Genomic DNA, 27,397 nt, shown 5'->3' on the forward strand with positions numbered 1-27,397 from the left:
TATATGTTTCAAAAGGCAATTTATAGGTTTTCCACACTAAAAGCACAAATATGCATTTGTATTAAATATATGCTTTCCTTAATATGGACATTGTTATTAAAATGTCCACAATCCAAAAAAAGTCCACAATCTCATACTAATGTTATTATTTGTTTCACTGATCCCTGAGAACTGGCTAGTAGAGAAAAGAACTGTGACTTTGAAGAAGCTACATGAGGAAGAGGAAGAATTACACATATTGTTGGTTAGATTACAGCTCCTTACTGTGTCAGACTCTTGTGATCCTTTCTGAATATTGCGTATCAACAGTTCACCAGTAGAATTTAAGATTGGCACTTGCTGGGTGATGAACATTTGATCTTGAAGCTTACTTTCATCCCTACAATAATGACAAAGTGAGACTTGTCAACAACTGTACACACATGGAACTTGGTTCAAAAAATAGACTTTTGTTATTCTCACTCAAGTCTTGTATGTCTAAGATGTGCACAACCACCACTGTGATCAGGCTCACATTCATTGACTGTCAAGAGAGCTTACCCAAACTCCTTTGTTGTTTCATCGTCAGGAACAACATAGTCTGGAACTGGAGGTCTAGAACTCTGGCTGTATTTCCTATAGTGGGGATATGTTAACAATGAGGCAACATCGTCACATGCCATGTATTTCAACTACACTTTTAAAACTGCTAAAGGGAAATGTTTCAGTTGGATGGGTTTCTAATTTTCAAAAATGCTATTATACACACATAGAGGCAAGTATATTAGGCAAGTTAATTAAAACTTACATTCTCCTAAAGTTGAGACACTGACTTTAAGAAATGGAAATATTTATGAAGATAAATCATGATATTCATACAATAGATATTAATTGTAATGGGCAAGGTTGAACCAGAGTACTGACCAAAAGCAAGCCCCAAAAATTCCCTTCCCACAAAAAGAATCTCAAAACACAAGAAAGTTACCCAATGGAGATAGACCCAGTATGAAAACTTTTCCTAATACTTTGGGAAATCTAGTTTAAGAACAGGAAAATAGGCCCTCTCGCCTTCTGAGATGGCCCACATTCTGTCTATTGATTATCTCTCTGAGTATTCTGTTTCTCCCTGAATGAATCTGCTTTATTTTTGGATTATTTAATATAGTCAGATTATGAATGGGGTTATGCTGCTTTCATATGCACCTAATTGAAGACAAGTTTTAGGAGTGGGGTGTGTCTTTATTTGCTTGCAAATCAATCTACTAAAACTGTAACTCTGTGAAGCCCACTTTCAAATTAGGATGATGTTGATTTCCAGTTCATCACTGAAAATACTACGTGTATGTATTCTGTCTAGAATGCTTTTTCCACCTCCCTTTTGTTCCTGTTTCCCTTTAGAGATCAGCTCAAGCTTTTACTTCCTCAGAGACTTTTCCTGATCTCAATTAGGTCAGACTCCCCTAATCTAGGCTCAGTTCAGTTCAGTTCAGTTCAGTCGCTCAGTGGTGTCCGACTCTTTGCAACCCCATGGATCGTAGCACGCCAGGTATCCCTGTCCATCACCAACTCCCGGAGTTCACTCAGACTCATGCCCATCGAGTCTGTGATGCCATCCAGGCATCTCATCCTTGGTTGTCCCCTTCTCCTCCTGCCCCTAATCCCTCCCAGCATCAGAGTCTTTTCCAATGAGTCAACTCTTCACATGAGGTGGCCAAAGTATTGGAGCTTCAGCTTTAGCATCATTCCTTCCAAAGAAATCCCAGGGTTGATCTTCAGAATGGACTGGTTGGATCTCCTTGCAGTCCAAGGGACTCTCAAGAGTCTTCTCCAACACCACAGTTCAAACGCATCAATGCTTTGGCGCTCAGCCTTCTTCACAGTCTAACTCTCACATCCATACATGACCACAGGAAAAACCATAGCCTTGACTAGACGGACCTTAGTCGGCAAAGAAATGTCTCTGCTTTTGAATATGCTATCTAGGCTGGTCATAACTTCTTCCAAGGAGTAAGCGTCTTTTAATTTCATGGCTGCAGTCACCATCTGCAGTGATTTTGGAGCCCCAAAAAATAAAGTCTGACACTGTTTCCACTGTTTCCCCATCTTATTTGCCATGAAGTGATGGGACCGGATGCCATGATCTTCGTTTTCTGAATGTTGAGCTTTAAGCCAACTTTGTCACTCCACTTTCGCTATCTGGGCTATCTTACCATTAAATACCACTCCTTTGAACCTATGTCAGAGTGGTATTTTTCTTTGTGTGATGACTTGAACAATATTTTTCTTCCCGTGTAGATCATAACTCCCTGAAATCAAGCATGATGTCTTTATTTGCTTAACACTATATCCTCAATAAATTGTCATTTAGTCGCTCAGTCATGTCGTGTCTGACTCTTTTTTGACCCCATGAACCATAGCCACCAAGCTCCCCTGTCCGTGGGATTTCCCAGGCATGAATACTGGAGTGGATTGTCATTTCCTTCTCCAGTATAGATGACATTCAGTATGTATTATGGTAAATGAATTGATGGATTAAATAAAAATTTAAATATCTCCATAAATGTTTATGGAAATGTTTCCATATTTTTCATATGGAAAGTATGGTTTTCCATATTTTTCATTGGCCTTTCATACCACCTTCACTTCTTAAACAAAAAATCTTTTTTTTTAATTAATTTTTTTCTTTAGGCTGTGCTGGTCTTCGTTGCTGTGCTGTATGGGCTTTCTCTAGTTGTGGCGAGTTGAGGTTACTCTGTAGTTGCAGTATGCAGGCCTCTCATTGCAGTGGCTTCTCTTATTGTGGAACACGGGCTCTAGGGCACAGCAGCTTTGGTAGTTGGGGCACATGGACTCAGCAGTTGCAGCTTCCAGGCTCTAGAGCACAGGCTCTATAGCTGTGGTGCACAGGTTTATTTGCTCCAAGACGTGGGATCTTCCTGGCTGAGCCACCAAGGAAGCCCTCTTAAGCTAAAAATCTTAAACATTTACTTTCTTCTCTATATTCCTTTTATTCTTTATCACCACATCCTGCTTCTCCTTCCTTAGTGTGTCTGTTTCTTTTCTTTATTCCAACTGCCTCCACTCTTGCTTAAACACCACACATGCCCAGAGTTGTGCAGCAGCTTCTGCTGGTGCCAGTTCTATGTATGTCCTTCAATCTCTCATACATGTCACTGTGCTAGGTTAAGGTCAGCTCAGAACAATGACGCAAACCCTTCCAATAGAAGAATCTAAGAGTATGGCTTATTGTTCTTTGTATTCCTCCAAGGCAGAGAAGAAAACTATGCTGCATTACTCCAGAATCTATATTACAAAGTTCAGAATTTTCTGCATGGTTTTTAAGGCTCATCATAATTCAACCCGTAGATTAAACTTTATTTCTAATTACTAATTTACAAATAGCTGTGAAGAGAAGCAAAAGAAAAAAGGAAAGCTATACCCATTTGAATGCAGAGTTGCAAAGAATAGCAAGGAGAGATAAGAAAGCCTTCCTCAGTGATCAGTGCAAAGAAATAGAGGAAAACAATAGGATGGGAAAGACTAGCAATCTCTTCAAGAAAATTAGAGATACCAAGGGAACATTTCATGCAAAGATGGGCTCAATAAGGACAGAAATGGTATGGATCTAACAGAAGCAGAAGATATTAAGAAGAGGTGGCAAGAATACACAGAAGAACTATACAAAAAAAGATCTTCCACAACCCAGATAATCACGATGGTGTGATCACTCATCTAGAGCCAGACATCCTGGAATGTGAAGTCAAGTGGGCCTTCAGAAGCATCACTACAAACAAAGCTAGTGGAGGTGATGGAATTCCAGTTGAGCTATTTCAAATCCTAAAAGATGATGCTGGGAAAGTGCTGCACTCAATATGTCAGCAAATTTGGAAAACTCAGCAATGGCCACAGGACTGGAAAAGGTCAGTTTTCATTCGAACCCCTAAGAAAGGCAATGTGAAAGAATGCTCAAACTACTGCACAGTTGCACTCATCTCACCCGCTAGAAAAGTAATGCTCAAAATTCTTCAAGCCAGGCTTCAGCAATATGCGAACCATGAACTTCCAGATGTTCAAGCTGGTTTTCAAAAAGGCAGAGGAACCAGAAATCAAATTGCCAACATTTGCTGGATCATGGAAAAAGCAAGAGAGTTCCAGAAAAACATCTATTTCTGCTTTATTGACTATGCCAAAGCCTTTGACTGTGTGGATCACAATAAACTGTGGAAAATTCTGAAAGAGATGGGAATACCAGATCCCCTGACCTGCCTCTTGAGAAATCGGTATGCAAGTCAGGAAGCAACAGTTAGAACTGGACATGGAACAACAGACTGATTCCAAATAGGAAAAGGAGTACATCAAGGCTGTATATTGTCACCCTGCTTATTTAACTTATATGTAGAGTACATCATGAGAAACACTGGGCTAGAGGAAGCACAAGCTGGAATCAAGATTGCCAGGAGAAATATTAATAACCTCAGATATGCAGGTGACACCACCCTTATGGCAGAAAGTGAAGAACTAAAGAGCCTCTTGATGAAAGTGAAAGAGGAGAGTGGAAAAAGTTGGCTTAAAGCTCAACATTCAGAAAACTAAGATCATGGCATCCTGTCCCATCACTTCATGGGAAATAGATGGGGAAACAGTGGCTGATTTTACTTTTTTGGGCTCCAAAATCACTGCAGATGGTGACTGCAGCCATGACATTAAGACGCTTACTCCTTGGAAGGAAAGTTATGACCGACCTAGACAGCATATTCAAAAGCAGAGACATTACTTTGCCAACAAAGGTCCGTCTAGTCAAGGCTATGGTTTTTCAGTAGTCATGTATGGATGTGAGAGGTGGACTATAAAGAAAGCTGAATGCCGAAGAATTTATGCTTTTGAACTGTGGTGTTAGAAAAGACTCTTGAGAGTCCCTTGGACTGCAAGGAGATCCAACCAGTCCATCCTAAAGGAGATCAGTCCTGAGTGTCCCCTGGAAGGACTGATGTTGAAGCTGAAACTCCAATACTTTGGCCACCTGATGCGAAGAGCTGACTCATTTGAAAAGACCTTGATGCTGAGAAAGTTTGAAGGCAGGAGAAGGGGATGACAGAGGATGAGATGGTTGGATGGCATCACTGACTCAATGGACATGAGTTTGAGTAAACTCCAGTAGTTGGTGATGGACAGGAAGGCCTGGCATGCTGTGGTCCATGGGATTGCAAAGAGTCGGACACAACTGAGCAACTGAACTGAACTGAATTACTCTCTATCGTCACCAAATTTCCTCAAGCCAGGAAGTTTCTCCTTAGTGTTGCCTAAATATCCTCCGGACAAAGGTCCATATAGTCAAGGCTATGGTTTTTCCAGTAGTCATGTATGGATGTGACAGTTGGACCATAAAGAAAGCTGAGCACTGAAGAATTGATGCTTTTGAACTGTGTTGTTGGAGAAGACTCTTGAGAGTCCCTTGGACTGCAAGGGGATCAAACCAGTCAATCCTAAAGGAAATCAGCCCTGAATATTCATTGAAAGAACTGATGCTAAAGCTGAAGCTCCAATAATTTGGCCACATGATGTGAAGAACTGACTCACTGGAAAAGACCCTGATGCTGGGAAAGATTGAACACAGGAGGAGGACGAGATGACAGAGGATGAGATGGTTGGATCTCATCACCAACTCAATGGACATGAGTTTGAGTAAACTCTGGGAGTTGGTGATGGACAGGGAGGCCTGGCATGCTGCAGTCCATGGGATCACAAAGAATTAGACTGAGCTACTGAACTGAACTGAAATACCCTCCACCCAGTCCTCCCTCTGGGCTTTTTCTCATGGTGTCTACTAAGACCTAGCCTGATGTGCCGTTCTCACTCTCTCTACCCTTCTCACTCTTTACCACTATCCTATAAGGTACCCACAAAGTTGCCCTCTCAGTCTTCCCTGACTACTCCAGCCCACTGACAAATTGTCTACACTTCAATTACACTTTATTGTGCCGCCTAATTTTCCTTTTTATGCTTGGCTTTGTTTGGGAAATCAAACTGTAAGCTCTTGAAATCAAAGGCAATGTCCTTTAATTCTTTTGAATCCCTACAGTACCATGGTGCCAAGCATTTAACAATCAGTTGATAAGTGGTTGATTTTAGTCACTTTATAGTTCATTACCAGGGTTACAGTCACTGATAAAACATGTGAAGAAAGAGAGTAAAACTAATCATTAAAAATAATTATTTGGAGTAACTGTGGTTTTCTGTTTTCCTTTCTAGGTCTTTTTTTTTTTTGGTATTAAAGAGTCCCATGGTTAATATTCAGCTTTGTAATTATTTACTTATCTTTGCAGACCAACAGAATCTTAACAATTGCTATGCTTCTCTTTAGTTACCACTTATTCAGCTGAGCAATGTTATACCTTCTTAGGAAGCATTAGCTTAAACACCTAAGATTAATCAATTTTTCTCTCCCCTTTAATTCTAATTCCTCTTTTGTTTCGGTGCTCACTTACACATCTCCCATTCTTTATCTCTGGGAGTTGCAGTAGCTATGCAATATGACCTTGTTTTATTTTCTGCTTGTTTCCCATTCTCTTAATTCTAATTAAGAATATATTCACTGTTTCTATATGCTTTCTAGGTTTGATAGAAAACTAGCATTTCACTACTGAAATAGGGAGTTACCTGGGAATAAAGCCATTCATTTTTGCAAAGAGCAATCTCAAGACTTTCTCCTTCTGCTCCCAGGTCAAATCTCCAATATCCACATTTCCTTCAATATCTGTCCTAAAGAATTTCAAAGAAAAAAATGGAAAAAAGTATGATCAATGTAAGCATCTCTTTTTAAAAAATATAAAATATGTAAACATGAAAAAAGAACATTTCCAAATCATAACTGAATATTATGATGTTTCCAAATGTAATGACTACAAAGCAAACTATGTCTATTACAAAACCATAGTTGAAAAGCATATCAATATGCTAGCCAGTTTGAAGTTTTACACAGTCATTAAAATGAAATAAAAACTGTAACAACATGAAAAAAAAATCTGTGCCCAAACGTTAAGCAAATAAGCAGAATAGAAAGTTGTGAGGCAAAATTATGTATCCAGATAACACAAAGACAAAAGAAGTAAGAAAAAATAGTTGTTTGATGCAATTACTGATAAATTCCTTTTAGCATGTCTTTAGTATTAGATATTTTGCTATATGAAAATAGAGTGATGAGAGGTAAATATGTAAAATAACATGTAACTTATCTAGTCTATTTCTTACCTTCAAATAAGGTTATAGCTAAGCTTTCCAGGCAAGTATTTATCTATACCATAACTTTTCTAAAGGATTTATAGTCTACTTGCTATTTACAAAAGTTGGCTAACATGTAGATAGAGTATAGATGTAGAATGTAAGAAACATTTGCACATATGTCAGTTGGGTTAGTTTAGATTTTGCCTTGTGATCACCATATACTTTGTCCTTCCCAATCTGCCTCTTCAGCAGATACTGTAACATTTTAACTACAATTTCTGCTTTCCTGATAGGTGCAATAGAACACTAGGGTTAAGGTGATTAATTGCTCAGAAGGCAGAATAAGAGTCTAGTTTCTGCAATAATAATGTAGACAGTCATTTTATGTACCTTCCTCTCAAAACCTATATACCACTTAATATACAGTAGATTTAAAAATGAAAAGAAATTGCCTTATATACAGTGGGGATTCAACTTGCTTGATTTATTAAATAAAAAATAGAAAAAAGTATAGTAAACCTCTGGTAGTAGTTATTATAATAAGTCTATTATTTTAATAGTGTAATAGTAATAGTGTTATTAATAGACTTCCGAATATGGGAAGAAGATAAAAAAATTATAGTATGGACATTTTTGAAGAAGAGTTGCTGGCCATGTCCAACCTTCCTGACAGCTATATAATTTAAAAGAACTTTCATATTAGCCCATTAAAAAATAATTTAAAACAGAAAATACATTTGGAAGCCCCTCTTAATAAGATGTTAAGTGCATGGTAGTAGGGATTTTTTAAGATTTCTTAAGGCCCTTGAAGAATCTAATTGCATAAGGATATAAAACAATTTTTTCAGAGTAATATTTAAAATGTACTATAATCCATGGTTTATAGGGTGAAAGTATTCAAACATATTAATGCTAACAGGAAACAATTAATTATTGTATATAGCCCGTGCGTGTTAGCCACTCAGTCATGTCCAACTCTTTGCGGCCCGCCAAGCTCCTCTGTCCATGGAATTCTCCAGGCAAGAATACTAGAATGGGTTGCCATTTCCTTCTCCAGGGGTATACAGTCTGCAACTGTCTCAGTCATTCTACTGCCTTCATCATGGGGGCAGCAGATCTCTTCAGTGTACTTTAGACACGTGTAGGGACTTTCGGTTACGACAGTGGTGGAAGGGGCACTACTGGGTGTCTTCCAATCCCAGGACAGTTCTGTACAACAAAGAATTATGTTGATTTTTTAAATTAGAGGTTTGGTTAGATATTATTACCTACGAATTTCATCTCAGAATAGTAAGGGGAATATTACAAAATATTTGTGAAAGTATGTTTATCAAAAATGTTTGACCTGAATCTAATCAAACCTTTGAAACAAATTTACAGGAAACGGAAGAAAGGAACATGTTAAAAGATATTACAATGACATTCAAAATGGAACAAACAATCCCTCTGACAAGTCTCTGTCATACAAAACAGGGAGACAATCTACTAAGAAGACCCCACACATTATGCTAAGCATAGGGGTTACAAAGATAAGAAAGACAGTTTCTCTTCTCAAGTAACGTACTGAGTAATCTATTTAATACTTAGATACTGTAAAACTGAACTTGTCAGGATTTTTATTTCTCTAAAGGGCAAAAAAAAAAAAGCAGTACAAAAGACAAAATATTAAAGCATCATTAGTACCATTTATCAGCCTCCATAAGATCCTGATTCACGCTATTGGTGCTGTGTTCTCTGCCATCAAACGTTCGGATTTTGGGATATTCCATTCTTCCTACACATGCCTCTCTCATTTTAAGATTGAAAGCAGTTTGTGCTACCTGTTTATAATGCTTTCTGCTAAATAGGATCTGTTTCTTTACTTGGTGTAGAGCATCTAAAAAGAATCTTTCCACTTCTGTTCTCTCATCTAGTATGTTCTTGGCCAGCTTCTTTATTCGATTCATTTCCTTGTCCTTCATCTGAAGAAGCTGCTGCAGCTTGAAAATTTCAACCTGACCTGCTTGGTTCTCTACCATTGCCTGTTGCTGCAGTTTTAAAACTTCAGTCTCAAACTCTTTGGTCATGCAAACCAGAGCATTCTCCAGGCTTACTACCTTCTTCTGAAGAGTTTGGATTTGTAATTTCTGCTGGGTAAGTTGCATTATCTTTTCTTTAACCAACAGATCATTGATCTCCTAAAACAGAAAGATGAGGGAGGTGTGAGTTTTTTTTAAACTAATTTCAGAACATAAAATTTACTCACTAATTTCCATTACTTTCAGAGGTTTGAGTTTGAGGCCAGGTTGCAATGGTGATATTTTTGCTCTTCTGTGCATAAAGAGTAAGAAACATCAAGAGTCGTTTTCTGGACTTAACAAAGACCACAAATTTTACTAATCAAGGCATTTTCTTTCTTCTAAAATTATGAAAGCTTCAGTATTTTATATTATCAAAAGAATATCCCAATAAGACTATACAGTAAAATTACTATAGTAATTTAACAACTACATACTGCCAACTGTGGCAATCTGCTAGTTGCCTGTCCCAGTGTCCATTTTCCATTTTATACTTCATAATAAAGCCCTAATTTTATTCAGAAAAGCGCTAAGCCCAGATGAAAACTTCCAGTTTCCCTAGTAGTTCAGCAAAGCCATGTGAATAAGCTCTGATGAAACAGCTGCAAGTAGAAATGTGTATAGGACTTTCAGGAAAACCTCTGAAGGGAGGAGCATACTGTCTTCCTTCTTGTTCTTCTCCCTCCTTGTTGTGAGAGCTCCAGCAGCTGCTGGGGGCCATGGAGTGACTCTGGAGATAAGCCATGTGCTGCAGAACAAAGTTAAGGAACCCAAGTGTCTGCTAACTTTGTGGCATTCCAGCTCTGGACTGCTTACTTCCAGACTTCCTTTAGGGAGAGAATATACCCTTACATGGGGAAACCACTGTAGTCACAGCTAAGAACCTATTCCTAAGTGATTCAGGGACCAACTCTAAGCAACATAAAATGAATACAAATGTATTAGAGCACAGGAGTTACATTTATGTTTCAGAGATATTCTTTATAAAGCCAAATCTAAAGTTTCTTATAAATTATTCAGTAATTAACTTTTCAGGTAAGAAAAACACATCAACCAGACAGAAGAAAAATGGCCCTATTGTCCTATTACTATACTCAGTTCTTACTGTTCACCAACCCAGTCTTTAAAACAAACAATAAAGTTTAAATGAGAATGGGAACCTTTTGCTGTGAAAGGAAAGTCTGAGTCTCTTGCAACTTCTGGGAGTTTTTTTGTAGAGCATCAGCTTCCTTCAGATGGTATGTGAGAGCTTTCTGGAGATAAATATTCTCTTTAAAAACACTTCTTCCAGCGTTGTTCAATTGCCTAAAAGACCCCAAAACACAGACCTAAGTTTTAAATATTACCAAAGTAGATCAGTGACTGCTTTATCCTCTAACATTAATAGTAATGATCATTGGGAATTTCCTAGCAGTTCAGTGATTAGAACTCAGAGCTTTCACTGCCATGGCCCAGGTTCACTCCCTGGTCAGGGAACTAAGATCCTGTAAAGCACGTGGGCAACAAAAAATAATAATAATAAATAATAATGACCAACACTTATTTAGCTTATGGTGGGTACTCTATACTTGGGTGGGGATCTTAAAAACTAAGTTCTCACCAATGGAAAAGTGAAGAGTGATATGTTACTTCTAGTCCAGGGGAGTTAAGGGCAGGTATGTGTTTCCCATACTCTCTCGTTGTCAAAGAACAAAATGGAAGCAGCCCAGGTTCCTGAACCACCCCTGGAGTACAGCTGTCAGACCCACATTAGATTAGAAATAAACCACTGAGACCTGGTGGCTTACCAGGTGGCACAGTGGCAAAAAATCTGCCTGCCAATGCAGGAGACGCAAGAAACTCAGGTTTGATCCCTGGGTCAGGAAGATCCCCTGGAGTAGGAAATGGCAACCCATTCGAGTAGTCGTGCCTGAAAATTCCTTGGACAGAGGAGCCTGGCTGGCTCTAGTTCATGTAAAGAGTCAGACATAACTGAGTGACTGAACACATTAACACATCGAGACCTAGTTTATGCATTAACACAACGCAGTTACTTCCACTAATATACCTCATGATAACCATGCACAGTTGGCATTATTAATACCATTTTTAGATGAAGAAATTAAATTTCAAAAAATTTAAGAAATCTTCCTACAGTCAGCATACATGTTGAGAACTAAAGTGTAACTTCAAAGCCCAAGTTCTCCCCTCCACACTCTGCTGCTACAAAGAGGACGTGAGGAAAAGAGGTGGAGACACAGAGAGAAGAAAAGTAAACTAGAAAATGTGAAGGAAGCAAACCTGGAGAGAAGAGGGTAGAAAACATGATAAGAGCAAAAAAGGCTAGCAGAGAGCTGAGAGAGGCTACTGGAAAGAAAGAGGAGGCAGTGGTCTCTTACACAACAGCTTCATGGTGGGCTCTGTCTGCCAGCATTATTATCTTCTTTTCGGCCTCTTTTTCTAGTCTATGCTAAAAGAAAATAGGCTCTTTTAATACAGTTATATCTAGATTCTGCTTCTATCCCACTCCCAGGTTATTCAGTACACAAACTAGAAACTGAGAGCCACTTTTTAAAGCAAATCCTTCTATATAAACCTGACATGAGTACTTATTTGCCTCACCTTCACTTCCCTACATGCCCAGCAATTTGTGAAAAAATCTATTTAATTCTTTCCTGAGGATGAAAAATTAAAGAAAAATTAAAAGAATTAAAGTAAAACCATGGGGACTCTGAGAAGATTCTGTAGAAGAGAAGTGTTCCAAAGTACTTCTCATAATTTGGAGAATTAACTTTAGATACACAGAGAAATGTGGAAACTTGCGATGCTAAAGAATACTTTTGAGCCCCTTTTATTAATATCCTTAGTTAACTTGACTAAGGGAAGGCCTTCACATGTGCCACAGGAACCTCTCCAAGCCCACCTCTCCTACAGAAAGTGGTACCTGCAGCTTTAGTTCCACCAGGGGACACCAAGCTGGGGTGGGGGGGAATGTGTCCTGAAGCCTTGCTCAGATGACAATCCCTCTTGAAGATTTCAAGAATGTCTAACTAAGAGTGAGATAATCTGGGGTAGATAATCTTCTTATAATAAAATGCCCAAATGAAAAGTTATGTCTCAGAATACATACAAATACACTTATGTTGTTCTAGTACACACAATATTTACTAATTAATGCAAATATGTTGTACCTTTTCTTCAAAAAACTTGCCTTCCAGTCTTCTAAGAGTCTCCTGATGTTTCAGCTCTGTGTTCCTTAAATCCTCCTTTAGCTAAAATTAAAATAACCAAAAAAACACAGAATGGTCAATAGGAAATGGGGTGGACTGGGGTATGCTGTGGCTGCTGCTCAGTCGCGTCTGAGTATGCAACCCCATGGACTGTAGCCCACCAGGCTCCACTGTCCACAGGGTTCTCCGGGCCAGAATACTGGAGTGGGTTGCCATTTCCTTCTCCAGGGGATCTTCCCAACCCAGGGATTGAACCCATGTCTCCTGCATTTCCTGCATTGGCAGGTATCTTCTTTACCACTGAGCCACCTGGGAAGCCCCAGATTGGGGCATATCCCTGGAACATTCTCAGTCAAGAAACATTCTCTGTCACACATTTACCTCTTAATCTTGAACACACAGAAAAACCTCATGCCCTCACTCCGAGTACCATATTTCTCATAAATGTCTATAGATTGGGAAGATCCCCTGGAGAAAGGAAAGGCTATACCCACTCCAGTATTCTGGCCTGGAGAATTCCATGGACTGTATAGTCCATGGGGTTGCAAAGAATTGGACACAACTGAGCAACTTATACTTTCACTTACAAGATTAGTACTGAGTTTCTAGAAAGCTTTTCATGAATAACAGCTCTCAGAACATTCAAATAAGTTATTATAATACTCATCCCCACCAAATATCTTCATTTTAAACACATGAACTCACAGAATCATAATTTTCAGAGCTGGAAGGAATCTTAGGAGTCAGACTATACAAATCTCCCACTTAACAGGAATCTTTCCTATGAGAAAAATATCTAGAGACAGAAGTGCCAATAATTCAAATCATATGAATTTCCTAGGCTGCCCTTTAAGAGTTCTCATTTTAAGAAAATTCTTCCTAGTATAAATCTAAAAAGTATCTCCCTATGATTCTCATAGATAGATCCTTCTATCCTCTAAAACTACATAGACTAAAAAGAACATAAAATTCTTCTAGGCAAAAGAAAAAAAACTGAGCTAAATAACTCTGATTCTGAAGGCTATATTTACTGGTAAGAACCAATCAGATGAAATAGGTATGCTCAATCTAACATTCAGGCCACAAAAAAAAGGCAATAGAGAAGGACTTTCCATCAGACAGACCCAAGGTTCAACTGTTACCTCTCTCACCAGCTGTTTTGGCAAATCATTATCTTCTCTAAGTCTCAGGTCTCCAGGGTAGAAAAAAGATAATAATAGAAGCTATCTTATAGAGACGTGGCAAGGATTAAATAACAAGTAATATACATAAAATACTCAGAATAGTAATAACCATTTAATACAGAGGTTATTGTTGTTGTTCATCACTAAGTTGTGTCTGACTCTTTGCGACCACATGAACTGCAGCTTCACTGTCCTTCACCATTTCCCATAGCTTGCTCAAACTCATGTCCATTGAGACAGTGATACCATCCATATCCATCTCATCCTCTGTCGCCCCCTTCTGCTCTTGCCCTCAATCTTTCCCAGCATCTGAGTCTCTTCCAGTGAGTAGGCTCTTTGCATCAAGTGACCAAAGTATTGGAGCTTAAGCTTCAGCATCAGTCCTTCCAATGAATATTCAGGGTTGATTTCTTTTAGGATTGACTGGTTTGATCTCCTTGCTGACCAAGGGACTCTCAAGTTTTCTCCAGTACCACAGTTTGAAAGCATCAGTTCTTCTGCACTCAGCCTTCTTTATGGTCCAACTCTCACATCTGTACACAACTACTGGAAAAACCATAGCTTTGACTAGACAGACCTTTGTTGGCAAAGTGACATCTCTGCTTTTTAATATATTGTCTATGTTTGTCACAGCTTTTCTTCCAAGGAACAAGCGTCTTTTAATTTTGTGGCTGCAGTCACAGTCCACAGTGATTGTGGAGCCCAAGAAAATGAAATCTGACAGTTTCCACTTTTTCCCCATCTATTTGCCATGAAGTGATGGGACCAGGTGCCATGATCTTCGTTTTTTGAATGTAGAGTTTTAAGCCAGCTTTTTAATTATCCTCTTTTGCCTTCATCAAGAGGCTCTTTAGTTCCTCCTCACTTTCTGCTATTAAAGTGGTATCATCTGCATATCTGAGGTTATTGATATTTCTCCCAGAAATCTTGATTCCAGCTTGTGAGTCATCCAGCCCAGCATTTCATATGAAATACTCTGCATATAAGTTAAATAAGCAGGGTGACAGTAACTCAGCTGGAATTTCATCACCTCCACTAGCTTTGTTAGTAGTGATGCTTCTTAAGGCCCACTTGACTTCACACTCCAGGATGTTTGGTTCTAGGTCATACCATACCATACCATAGTGGTTATCTGGGTCATTAAGAGCTTTTTTGTATAGTTCTTCTGTGTATTCTTGCCGCCTCTTCTTAATCTCTTCTGCTTCTGTTAGGTCCTTGCTGTTTTTGTCCTTTACTTTTTTTTGTCTTTTACTGCCTATCTTTGAATAAAATGTTCCCTTGACAGCTCCAATTTTCTTAGACCCTCTAGTCTTTCCATTCTATTGTTTTCCTCTATTTCTTTGCATTGTTCACTTAAGACAGCTTTTTTTTTTTTAATCTCTCCTTGCTATTCTCTGGAACTCTGCACTCAGTTGGGTATATTTTTCCCTTTCTCCTTTGTCTTTCACTTCTCTTATCTCAGCTATTTGTAAGGCCTCCTCAGACAAACACCTTACCTTGCATTTCTTTTTCTTGGGGATGGTTTTTGTCACCACCTCCTGTACAATGTTATAAACTTCTGTCCATAGTTCTTCAGGCACTCTGTGTCTATCAGATCTGGTCCCTATCAGATCTATTCATCACCTCCTGTATAATCATAAGGGATTTGATTTAGGTCATACCTGAATGGCCTAGTAGTTTTCCCACTTTCTTCAATTTGAGTCTGAATTTTACATTAAAGATCTGATGATCTGAGCCACAGTCAGTTCCAGGTCTTATTTTTCCTGACTGTACAGAGCTTCTCCATCTTCGGCTACAAAGAATGTAATCAATCAGATTTCAGTATTAACCATCTGGTGATGTCCATGTGTAGAGTCATCTCTTGTGTTGTTGGAAGAGGGTGTTTGCTATTACCAGTGTGTTCTCTTGGCAAAACTCTGTTAGCCTTTGCCCTACTTCACTTTGTACTCCAAGGCCAAACTTGCCTGTTACTCTGGGAATCTCTTGACTTCCTACTTTTGCATTCCAGTTCCCTAGGATGAAAGGACATCTTTTTTTGGTGTTAGTTCTAGGAGGTCTTGTGGATTTTCACAGAATCATTATTATTGTTTCTAATATTGTCCTTCCTTATACTTAACAATTTTCCTTACTGTGATCTCTGTCATAACAGTATTAAATCTCCATTTGATCCATATCATATGATCTTTCAGATAGTCTTCTTTCTTCTTGTATTTTTTATACATTTATAAAAGGCCTCATACTGTGAAAGACTTTCAGAATTACTGTCAATATATAAATGTGCGGAGAAGTCTACTGTCTAAGTAGGGTAGGGTGCAGTAAACCTTTCATTTGCCATTGGACTCCCCCCAAATCTGTAAATTAATAAAGAAATCTTTTGAAAGATGATGAGGCAATGCATATTAAAAACCTTAAAGTTCATGGTGTAATTTAATCTATAAATCTCACTGTAACTTCCAAGAAGTTATCCTAAAAACCAATTAAAAATATAGAAAAATACTTTGTTATTCAGATGTTCCTTGGTTTATAATAGTGAAAAATTAGAAAAACAATCCAAATGTCCAACAAGGAACCAATTAATAAATCATGGTATATCTAGCCAATGGAAATCCATGCATCCAGTCAAAAGGTTTTATAGAAAAATACATAATAGCATTGAAAAATGTCCACAATATGTAAGTGAAGAAATAAGGTTAATGCTCCTTTTGTTAATCAGGTAGATGGAAATTACTTTTTCTTTAAATTTATGCTTTGAATACATTTAGCAATCTAAAGTTAATTAGCCTCTTTTAAATTTGTATATTGAATTCTATGTGCACAGTATAATTTTCCTCCCTTGAGTCGTGAGCCCCACACCTGCCTTAATTCTTCCATATTTGGGATTCCACAGAACCACCCTATGATTCACATTAGCAAGGATCTTTTATTTTTGAATTTTAAGTTTTCCTGGCCCACCCTCTTTCAAAAGGTCCAAAATCCATTTCTCCACTAGGTGGCAACATTGTTCTTTAAAAAAAAAAATTCACACCAAGGCCCAATCAAACATGAACAACTAGTTCTTAGTTCACTTTGATTCAGAATGCATACCTACACCTCAGGATGGCTATTTTGAGAGTTCCTGAAAAGTTAAGGAACTTAACTTCGTTCAGTTTTATATTTTCATATAAAACAAAACTAGATACTCTTTCTAGAAATCTTCGCAGCTTTATCGAGGAGTGAGTGAGTGAAAGTCGCTCAGTCGTGTCTGACATTTGCGACCCCGTGGACTATACAGTCCATGAAATTCTCCAGGCCAGAATACTGGAGTGGGTAGCCTTTCTCTTCTCCAGGGGATCTTCCTAACCCATTGTTGACAAATGTATGCTATTTCAAGTATACAGCACAATGATTTGATATACATATACACTGTGAAAGGATTCTTCCCATCTAGTTAGTAGAAAACTTGATATTCCTTCAATTACATTTTAAATGAAAGACCCACTTAGTATTTAACACAGATTTATTGAGCATTACTCTGTATCTTGTACTTCAATAAATACAAAGTACAATACTATTCATGCCTCAAAAAATTTACCATCTAGCAGGGGAGATAAGACAAATGATAAATATAATATCAAGATAGATTGGACTAAGTGGTATAAAAGAAATACAAAATACTATGTGCTGTGCTTATTCGCTCAGTCATGTCCGATGCTTTTCGACCCCATGGACTATAGCCGGCCAGGCTCCTCTGTCCATGGGGATTCTCCAGGCAAGAATACTGGAGTGGGTTGCCATGTCTTTCTCCAGGGGATCTTCCGAGCCCAGGGTTCAAACCCAGGTCTCCCGCATTGCAGGCAGACATGGAAACACAGAAAAAAATCACTTTTTTGCTAATCTTTTTATTTTTTTTTCTTTTTTCTAGCTTAATTTAAATATAATTGACATATTAACAGTATGTACATTTAAGCTGTACAATCTGCTAATTTGATACACTATATTGCAAAATGAATACTACCGTAGCATTAGCTAACACCTCCATCATGTCATAAAACTACCATTACTTTTTTTGTGGTAAGAACTCTTAAGATCTACTCTCTTAGCAAGTTTCAAGTATATAATACAGTATTATTAGGGTCAATATATTATACTTTAGATTCCTAAAAACTTGTCAATCTTATAACTGAAAGTTTGTACCCTTTGACCAACATCTCCCCATTTCTCCTTCCCCTCCCCTCCAGCACAAGTAACCACTCTGAGTTCAGTTTCTTTTTTTTTTTTTTTTGCCCGCATTGTGGCTTTGTTGAAATTGGCCATAGTATAAGTATTTATACCAAGGAAATCAGTAAATGTTACAAATAAGAATTTTTTTTTTTTTTGCAAAGAGCTGTTAATTCCATGTGACATACACTATTTTAAGCACTGGTGGCTCAGACAGTAAAGAGTCTGCCTGCAGTGCAGGAGACACAGGTTTGATCCATGGGTCGGGAAGATCCTCTGGAGAAGGAAATGCAACCCACTCCAGTAGTCCTGCCTGGAAAATCACATGGATGGAGGAATCTGGCAGGCTACAGGCCATAGGGTTGCAAGGAGTCAGACAAGCCTGACCGACTTCACTTTACATATATGAACTCATTTAATCCTTACAACAACACTATGAGCCAGTAACTCTTACCACCCCCAATTTTTACAGATGAGGAAACCTAGGTATAGAGAAGGTAACTTGCCCAAACCTCAAAGCTGATTTCAGCTGCTTGTGTCCAGCCCTCATCTATGCCATTTATTGCACTGTCATTAAAGTAATAAAACTATATTCTGAACTGAGGGGACAGAAAGAGTATGCAATGTCAGAGAAAGTACTGACATTTCTGTCAGTACTGTCAGTACATTTCTGAAAGTACTCAGGTTTCCTCACTCCATCCACCGCTACCCAGTGTGTCTTAAAATTTTCTGAAGTTATCTTTCATCAGTCTATATATATTTTCTTTTAGGACTTTGCTACTTTGCCACTATTGTTTTCTACAGCCATAGTAGTTCCAAAGGTTTAACTGGTGATAAATGCAAGAGGGTGTGTTGCCTAAGATCTGGTGAATTCACAAAGAAATCAACGCTTAAAAAAACAAAAGTCTATTAAGACTTTCTGCATTCAGTCCTACACTGATATATCTTCCCTGTTTTTCTCAGATAATCTCTACAATGTTAAAGGGAATCCTTTACCATCTCACAGGAGTCAATGTCTATGAAGGCCTTTGCAGACATAAACAGTTAATTCTAATGTCTTTTTTTAAAGAAAGAAAGAATGAAAGAAACTTACATCATCTAATTCTTTCTCCACTTGGATTTTTCTCTTCTGGAATTGTTTTATTGTTTTGAGCTCTGTCTGAATCATGCCAATTTCTTTGGCCTTCTGATGGAACTGTCCCTCCAGCTCACTTACTTGCATAGTAAATTTTTGTTCCTGTATTAACAACAAAACAACAAAAAAGGTAAATGACTTAGGAAAAAGAACAGAGGTCACACAAAGTCCTGTTCCATTTGAAGCCTTAAGCCATTTGTCTTTCTTCTTTGAAGAAAAATCTCCCTTTTTACCTTCACATAAAGTTTTAATTTTTATTAAAAGAGACCAAGTGCCTTGAATAAGGAGAAAATTCTAAAATGACCTGATTGTGTATAGAAAAGTAGATGTTATTAAAAAGAGGTATGAGAAGATTGCATGCATGCTCATTCGCTTCAGTTATGTCTGACTCTGTGTGACCCTATGGACTATATGGGTCAGGCTCCTCTGTCCATGGAATTCTCCAGGCAAGAATACTGGAGTAGGTTGCCATGCCCTTCTCCAGGGGCTCTCTGCAACCCAGGGATCAAACCCATGTCTCTTATGTCTTCTCCATTGGCAGGTGGGTTCTTTACCACTAGCACCACCTGGGAAATCCTCATGAGAAGACTAAACAAATCTTTAATCTATAAGAGAGCTAAATAACATCCCTGATCCTAAATTAAAATCAGTAAGCAAAGAGACAAGGAGAGGGCCAATATCTCTTAAATAAATAGAGAAGAAGGTGAGAGAAAGAGGAAGGAAGCGGGAAGACAGAGGAGAAGGAAAAAGAGAGATGAGGAGAAAGGGAAGAAGAGAGAGTAAAGAGAAAAAAAAAGGGGGGGAGGGAAATGGAGGAGGAAAAGGGCCAGTAACACAACTAACAAATGAAAAGAGCTATCAAACTGCAAAAGACACTTAACCACATGAAAAAAAATGCTCAGTCTAGCTCAGAATAAGAGAAATGCAAATTGAAATATACTAAAATATCATTTCTTACCTATCATGTTGACAGAAACCCATTTTGACAATATACTCTGGTATATTGTGGAGACATGGACAGAAGTTACATTTCTCAGAATAGAACATGTTTGATAGATTTTACTTTGGAAACACATCAATATTTTACATAATTGCTGCTGCTGTTTAGTTGCTCAGTCACGTCCAGCTCTTTCGTGACCTCATGGTAGCCCACCAGGCTCCTCTGACCATGGGATTTATCAGGCAAGAATACTGGAGTGGGTTGCCATTTCCTTCTCCAGGGAATCTTCCTGACCCAGGGATCAAACTGGTGTCTCCTACTTGGCAGGTGGATTCTTTACCACAGAATCACCAGGGAAGACTATTTTACATAATTATAATTATATAGTTACATTATTTCACATTAATTTCTTAAAGCAACTCCTAAAAGATCAAAAGCAAAGTATTGCAGAGTTGGTGCCATAACCTTACAGAAAGGAATTATTTCAAATTGTTTTTAGACCTTGTTAATTTGATCAGAAGCAACAGTTAGAACTGGACATGGAACAACTGACTGGTTCCAAATCGGGAAAGAAGTACATCAAGGCTGTATATTGTTACCTTGCTTATTAAACTTATATGCAGAGTACATCATGAGAAATTCTGGACTGGATGAAGCACAAGGTGGAATCAAGACTGCCAGGAGAAATATCAACCTTAGATACTACCCTTATGGCAGAAAGCAAAGAGGAACTGAAGAACCTCTTGATGAAAGTGAAAGAGGAGAGTGAAAAAGTTGGCTTAAAACAACATTCAGAAAACTAAGATCATGGGATCTGGTCCTATCACTTCATGGCAAATAGATGGGGAAACAGTGACAAACTTTATTTTGGGGGGCTCCAAAATCACTGCAGATGGTGACTGCAGCCATGAAATTAAAAGATGCTTGCTCCTTGGAAGAAAAGTTATGACCAACTTAGACAGCTTATTAAAAAGCAGAGACATTATATTACCAACAAAGGTCCATCTAGTCAAAGCTATGGTTTTTCCAGTAGTCATGTATGGATGTGACAGTTGGACTATAAAGAAATCTGAGAACAGAAGAATTGATGCTTTTGAACTGTGGTGTTGGAGAAGACTTTTGAGAGTCCCTTGGACAGCAAGGAGATCCAACCAGTCCATTCTAAAGGAAATCAGTCCTGAATATTCATTGGAAGGACTGATGTTGAAGCTGAAACTTCAATATTTGGCCACATGAGGTGAAGAACTGACTCATTTGAAAAGATCCTGATGCTGGAAAAGATTGAAGGTGGGAGGAGAAGGGGACGACAGAGGATGAGATGGTTGGGTGGCATTACCGACTCAATGGCCATGAATTTGAGTAAACTCTGGGAATTGGTGATGGACAGGGAGTCCTGGCATGCTGCAGTCCATGGGTCACAAAGAGTCAGACACGACAGAGCAACTGAACTAAACTGAACTGAATTTGACTGTAGATCACTATTGGTATATATCCTAATGGGAAAAGTCCCCCCTGCCAACTCAAATCCTAAACTGTATCTACCAGTTTATGTGGGTAGTGGTATTAATATTAGTATTCCGTGCCTATTGATATATTAAGGTTTGAAGAAAATACACAGTTACATTGGTATCATATTAGTATTCTGTGCCTATTGATGTATTGAGGTTTGAAGAAAACACACAGTTACATTGGTATCATTTAGAACCAGGATTTTGGGTGAGGGAGAAAGAAGACACAGATAGGGTTAAGTAAAAATCCTGTACTCTTGCATCTGAATTTAAATTATTAGCATGAGCTCATGATATATTTTATTCTTCAAAAAATATGTTTCCCAGTGCTGTCCACTGAAAAGCCCTAGAGCTCAAGATTAGTAAGCTACCACTACTATGAGATGATTTTCGACAATAACATAATTTTATGTTATTTTTGAGCATCTGGACAATCAAGTGTATGAGCTTTAAGATCACTGAGTTCTCAAGAGGAGTTACTTATTCTCATGTCGTAAATATCTGAACTTGCCAGAAACCTGACCATCAATAAGTGAGGAATCAGTGTACATACCAATTTTTCCTTCTCCTCTTGGGCTTTTTCCTTTGTTTCATTCAATTGCTGTTTCAGTTTTTCAATCTGTAGAAAATGAAAATAAAGAGGAAGGCAAAGACATTTCTCTGTATCCTAACTTAATTACATAGCCCAATTTTCATGTGATATTAAAACCAGTAGGGAGTACTTCCCTGGTAGTCCAGTGGTTAAGACTGTATATTCCCAGTGCAGGGAGCATGGGTTCAGTTCCTGGTTAGGGAACTAAGATCCCACACGCTGCACAGCACAGCCAATAGAACAGAACAGAATGGAATAAAATAAACCAGTAGTCTTGGAGAGGTGGAGTAAGGTGGGAAGATGAGAAGAGAGGACATTATTTATAGTTAACTTGCTATTGCCAGTTTTCAAAACTCGGCTATCATCATAATTGCCTGGGTAACATGTGTATGGTTAAAAAATTTCTTTTAATTTACCATCTTAACCATTTTTAATTCACATTGTTGGGCAGCAGATCTCCGGAACTTTTTCACCTTACAAAGCTGAAACTCTATGTTTATGAGATACTAATTCCTTCTCCTCCCTCCCCCAGCCTTTCTACATTGTTTGTATGATTTTGACTACTTCAGGTATGTCCACGGAAGAAAAACCACACAACCTAAAAGTTGTGAATGAAGTTTTATTCCAGGATTATACTGAGGGTTATATAGCCTGGGAAACAGCCTCTCAGAAAGCTCTGAGGAACTGCTCAGAAGAATTAAGAGAGCAGGCAGAATATATAGCAGATTCTTGCTGGAAAAAACATGTAGTCAGACATCAAAATGTTACCAGTAATCACAAGGAAAAGGTATTCTGAGTTAATGATTTTAGTGCTTTTCTGTGTCAGGGAAGATGTAAAGATCTGGGCTTGTTGAAATTATTCCTTAGATATATGTGTGTTAATTATCTAGGGCCAAGTATCCAAAGCTCAGAATGCTTCCTGTTTTGCTCCAGCCTGAGTTTCCTCCCCTCAGGACGCACTGTGGAAGGAGGCAGATGGCAGGCGAGGGTGGGGGGCTGCAATGGCTGGTGGCTTGATCCTTGTAGAACTGGAATGGTGGGTGACATTCTTTGTTTACTGGAATGTGAGTAGGATCATACAGTATTTGTCCTTTTGTAACTGGCTTATTTCACTTAGCATAATGGCCTTGAGGTTCATTCATGTTGTAGCACAGGACAGGATTTCCTTCCCTTTTAGAGCTGCGTAATATTCTTGTATTTGTATACCACACTTTCTTTATTCACTCATCAACCAACAGACATTTGGGTTGTTTCCACTTCTTGACTATATGAATAGGGTTTCAAGAACACTGGGTGTGCAGTTACCTCGTCAAGATCTTGCTTTACATTCTCTTGGAAATATACTCCAAAGTGGGATTGTTGCATCATATGATAATTCTATTTTTAATTTTTCGATAAATCTCTGTACTGTTTTACATAAAGGCTATACCATTTCACATTGCCACCAAATTGCACAAGGATTCCAATTTCTCGACATCCTCACCAACACTTGCTATTTTCTGTTTTTCTGACAGTAGCCATCTTAATAAGTGTGAAGTGATAACTTGGAGTTTTGATTTGCATTTCTTTTAAATGAGTAAATTTTTAAAGGAAAGTTTCAAGGAGAGTACAAAGAATTCTCGTATACTCTTCACTCAATTTTGCCACATTTGTTTTCCCTTCATGATAGGTCTATATACATATATATGTGTGTGTATATACATACATATATAGATATGATGTAGACTTTTGAAGCTGTTTCTTCTGGAGCATGTGAGAATAAGTTTAGGACATCATACTCCTGTACTAAATATTTCATTATGTGTTTCCTAAGGAATAGAACAATCTCTTAGTAGTACAATGATCAAAATTGGGAAATTTAACACTGATAAAATACTATTATTTAATCTATACTCCATATTCAACTTTAGCATCAACTGTACCAATGATGTCCTTTCACTGTAACTTTTCTTTTTCTGGTCTAGGATATAATGCCTGACTATGATTACACTTAGTTGTCATACATTCTAGTTTTAAACTGGAGCCATTTCTCGGTCTTTGTCTTTTATGATACCAATGTTTTTGAAGAATACTGGTCAGGGCTGGAGTTGTCTGAGATGTTTCTTCATCAGAAGATTCAGCTTATGGCTTTCCAGCAAGCATACACTGCTTAAGTGATGATGTATCCTTGTCACTGCATCACAGCTTGAGGTGACTGACATTAAGTGTAATCAACTGGTTAAGACTGTGTCTGCCAGGTTTCTCCAGTTGAAAGTTACAATTTTTCCTTTTATAATTATTAATAAATTTGGAGGACTATATTTTAAGACTATGCAAATATCTTCTTGCTCATTAAACTTTCACCCACTAGTTTTAGCATCCACTCTTGTTCTTGACTGAATCAATTATTACTCTGACTCCAAATGGTGATTTTTCTTATTGCATCATTCCTTGGAAATTTAATAACTTACTACATTCTACTTTAAGGAAAAGCATTCTATTCTCCAATATTTATTAAGGTATATACTTATCAGTTGTATATACTCATGAACTCATTTTATTCAATAAGCTGTAACTGATTACTGTCATTTATTTTGACTGTCCCAGATTTGGCCAGTGGGAGCCCCTTCAAGTTACCCTCTGTGTCCTTTAATTTTTTGTTACTTACTTCCTGTCACAATAAGATATTCATCTCTTACTCTCCTTGCTCCAGTCTTATAATCAATCATTTCTCCAAGGATGCTGGCATGTTTTAGGAGGAAATCTGACTAACTTTTTGTTGTTGCTGTTGTTCAGTCACTAAATCATGTCCAAATCTTTGTGACCGCATGGACTGGAGCATGCTAGGCTTCCCTGTCCTTCACAATTTCCCGGAGTTTGTTCAAACTCGTGTCCATTGATTCAGTGATGCCATTCAACCATATTGTTTTCTTTCTCCTGCCTTCAATCTTTCCCAGCATCAGGGTCTTTTCCAATGAGTCAGCTCTTCACATCAGGTGGCCAAAGTACTGTAGCTTTTTAAGGTAAACCTTCCTTGACATGGTTAAAAAATCAGAAGATACAGAAGTGAAATATTGTTGTAAATAATCTTAGAATAGCTCAAGGGAAACCTAAAAATGTTTTAAAAGAAATACAGACAGACCTAAGTCATGTAGAACAGGTGTAAAATAGATTAATTTTGTGCTGACTGAACAAAGCCTTAAATACAAAAACCATAAGGGAAATCCCCTAATTCTGTCTAAAATATGATAGTTTTTAAAACACATTTCACTTCTAATATTTCTATAATTAACATGAAGACTGTAAACAGTTTAAATAAAGTTTAAGCAAATAATGCATTTCTAGGATATAGTAGCATGTATGGAGGAACAAAATTATAAGAGAGCTAGTTAACCAGGGTATATTGAATAATTTATTTTACTTCTTCCTCCCAAAGAAGTTTCTTTGGTTTTAATGAGTATCCATGTCTATGAGAAAATTATGTATTTGCTACAGTCAGATGCTGGCCTGTGATACATGGAGGATGAAAATCAGGAAATACAAGTGATACTGATAAAGGCAGACCAACATCAATTAGCTAATGCAGTCCACAAATCTTTTATACAATGAATTTTGAAAATTATTTGCATGGCTGGCCTAAAGGCTTATTTTAGAATAATAATTTATAGCAGATAATTTTGATAATGCATGCTATTATCAAAGAGTAATTTTAAAAATGGAAGTTGCCTAGGAAAGGTTAAAAAAAAATACTGTGCCAAAAAATTACTTTAATAAAACATAAAATCCACACAAGTGTTCAACTGTCTGATTTCTCTAGTATGCTTCCAAATCATCTTGAATTTAAGTTTTGATTGCTAAATTTTTCAAAGCATCAGTGGAATCACAACCCATTCATTCGTTCTTGCATGCAAAAATATTTTAATAAGTGCCTACTATGTATATTTGTATTTTTATAGTAAAAATACAAAAAACATACATAGGAATGAAACATGATACAAATTTCCTTGGGTCACCAAGGGACACAAAGAGGCAGCTAGGAAAGAGATGACTTTAAGTCACACCTAAATTCACATGTTAACACCCACTAGCTGTGAGACTCTGGCAAGTTACCTGCCCTGAGAGTCAATTTCTTTATCTGTAAAATGGGAATGACAATTTGTGGGTTATTAAAAGGACTAAATGAGATAGCAGAGGTAAAGTACCCAACATGGTGCCTGGCACAAACAGGAGTCCCAAAATGTTAGTTCCTTTCCTTTTTGCCACAGATCTAAAATGATAGCTCTATGCCCAACATTTCAACAAGGTTCAGTAAGATAAAGATTCAACAGGTCCAACAGAAGAGAGTCAATTTGCTGGATTCATAACCATCTGATCATGGATTATCAATAAACTGCTTTATAGATTATTAATTACTCAGTTATCAATATCAAAAAATATATAGATCATACACCATGCTCTTGTTCTTCAAGTTGATCATAATGTTCCATTAGCATCATCTTTGTTTCATCCAAGAAAACATGGAACAAGGATGAAAATAAAAGGCAGTTCTGACTTTAAGCTGTTCTGAAATAACATGTTGCTTCAAAGGAGAGTTAAGAGTCAACTGAAATGTCTTAACTGTGGGATGAGGTTTCAAGGAATTAAAATACTGGAAATACATAGCCACCTCAGTATAACAAAAAAGATAGTTACTAAGGCTTGGGAGGGTTTCTACCTACCTACCAGATTATCTTTCTCCTGATCCTGTTTCTTCAGATAGTTCAATACAGACATCGTGTCTTTCTCCATTTTATACTGCTGTCTCTTTAATTCTTCATTACATCTTGCCAGTCTCCGGGAAGTATCACGATACTCAATCCTAGAAAGTTCTGTGACTTCCAGCCTGGCCTCCCAAAGAGAGGCATTGGCCTTGGCTCTCTCCACAACAGATTCCTCAAGTTTTATGATCTTCCTGCACAGGAAGAGGACATCAACAGCATATAACTATTTCTCTACTATATTAGTATTACACCTTTCTCTTTATTATAATTTATTTTGCTTGGCATTTGCCTGGCACACATGAGCAAATATTGTTGGATGAATGAGTTAGTAAGAAATATATATGGTCTATTGCCCTCAGTGTTTCTCATTGTTGATATGTGCACTGTAGATGAATGGGCAAAAATAGAAAACATATGCTAGTGAGTTCTAGGAGTGTGACAAGCCATTGGCACTTCCAGAAAATGAAAGACTAACCATGCAGTTATTTTTTTTAATCACACTGTAGTATACTTATATTAATACACCAGGGGGAAAATTGCAAATAAATTTGTATATTGGGCTGTTATCTTAGGAAGAAGAAAAAGAATATTCCAAAATGATAGTAGTGGTTATCTTTGGATAATGGGATTACAAGT

General features: G+C 37.7%; 1 protein-coding gene across 1 annotated transcript in view; it reads right to left on the minus strand.

Annotated features, from left to right (window-relative positions):
• BBOF1 (basal body orientation factor 1) overlaps positions 1-27,397 on the minus strand; it is a 33,608-nt gene that overhangs the window by 4,326 nt on the left and 1,885 nt on the right. Inside the window, exons 2-11 of the mRNA XM_068966767.1 lie at positions 26,724-26,952; positions 21,984-22,049; positions 18,941-19,084; positions 12,428-12,508; positions 11,636-11,706; positions 10,418-10,562; positions 8,884-9,377; positions 6,637-6,738; positions 541-615; positions 265-379 (exon numbers count right to left, since the gene is read on the minus strand). Coding sequence (XP_068822868.1) covers positions 265-379; positions 541-615; positions 6,637-6,738; positions 8,884-9,377; positions 10,418-10,562; positions 11,636-11,706; positions 12,428-12,508; positions 18,941-19,084; positions 21,984-22,049; positions 26,724-26,952 — 1,522 coding nt within the window. The remainder of the gene's footprint in view (positions 1-264; positions 380-540; positions 616-6,636; positions 6,739-8,883; positions 9,378-10,417; positions 10,563-11,635; positions 11,707-12,427; positions 12,509-18,940; positions 19,085-21,983; positions 22,050-26,723; positions 26,953-27,397) is intronic.

This window comes from Capricornis sumatraensis, chromosome 2 (assembly GCF_032405125.1).
Source record: "Capricornis sumatraensis isolate serow.1 chromosome 2, serow.2, whole genome shotgun sequence".
Lineage (NCBI taxonomy): Eukaryota > Metazoa > Chordata > Mammalia > Artiodactyla > Bovidae > Capricornis > Capricornis sumatraensis.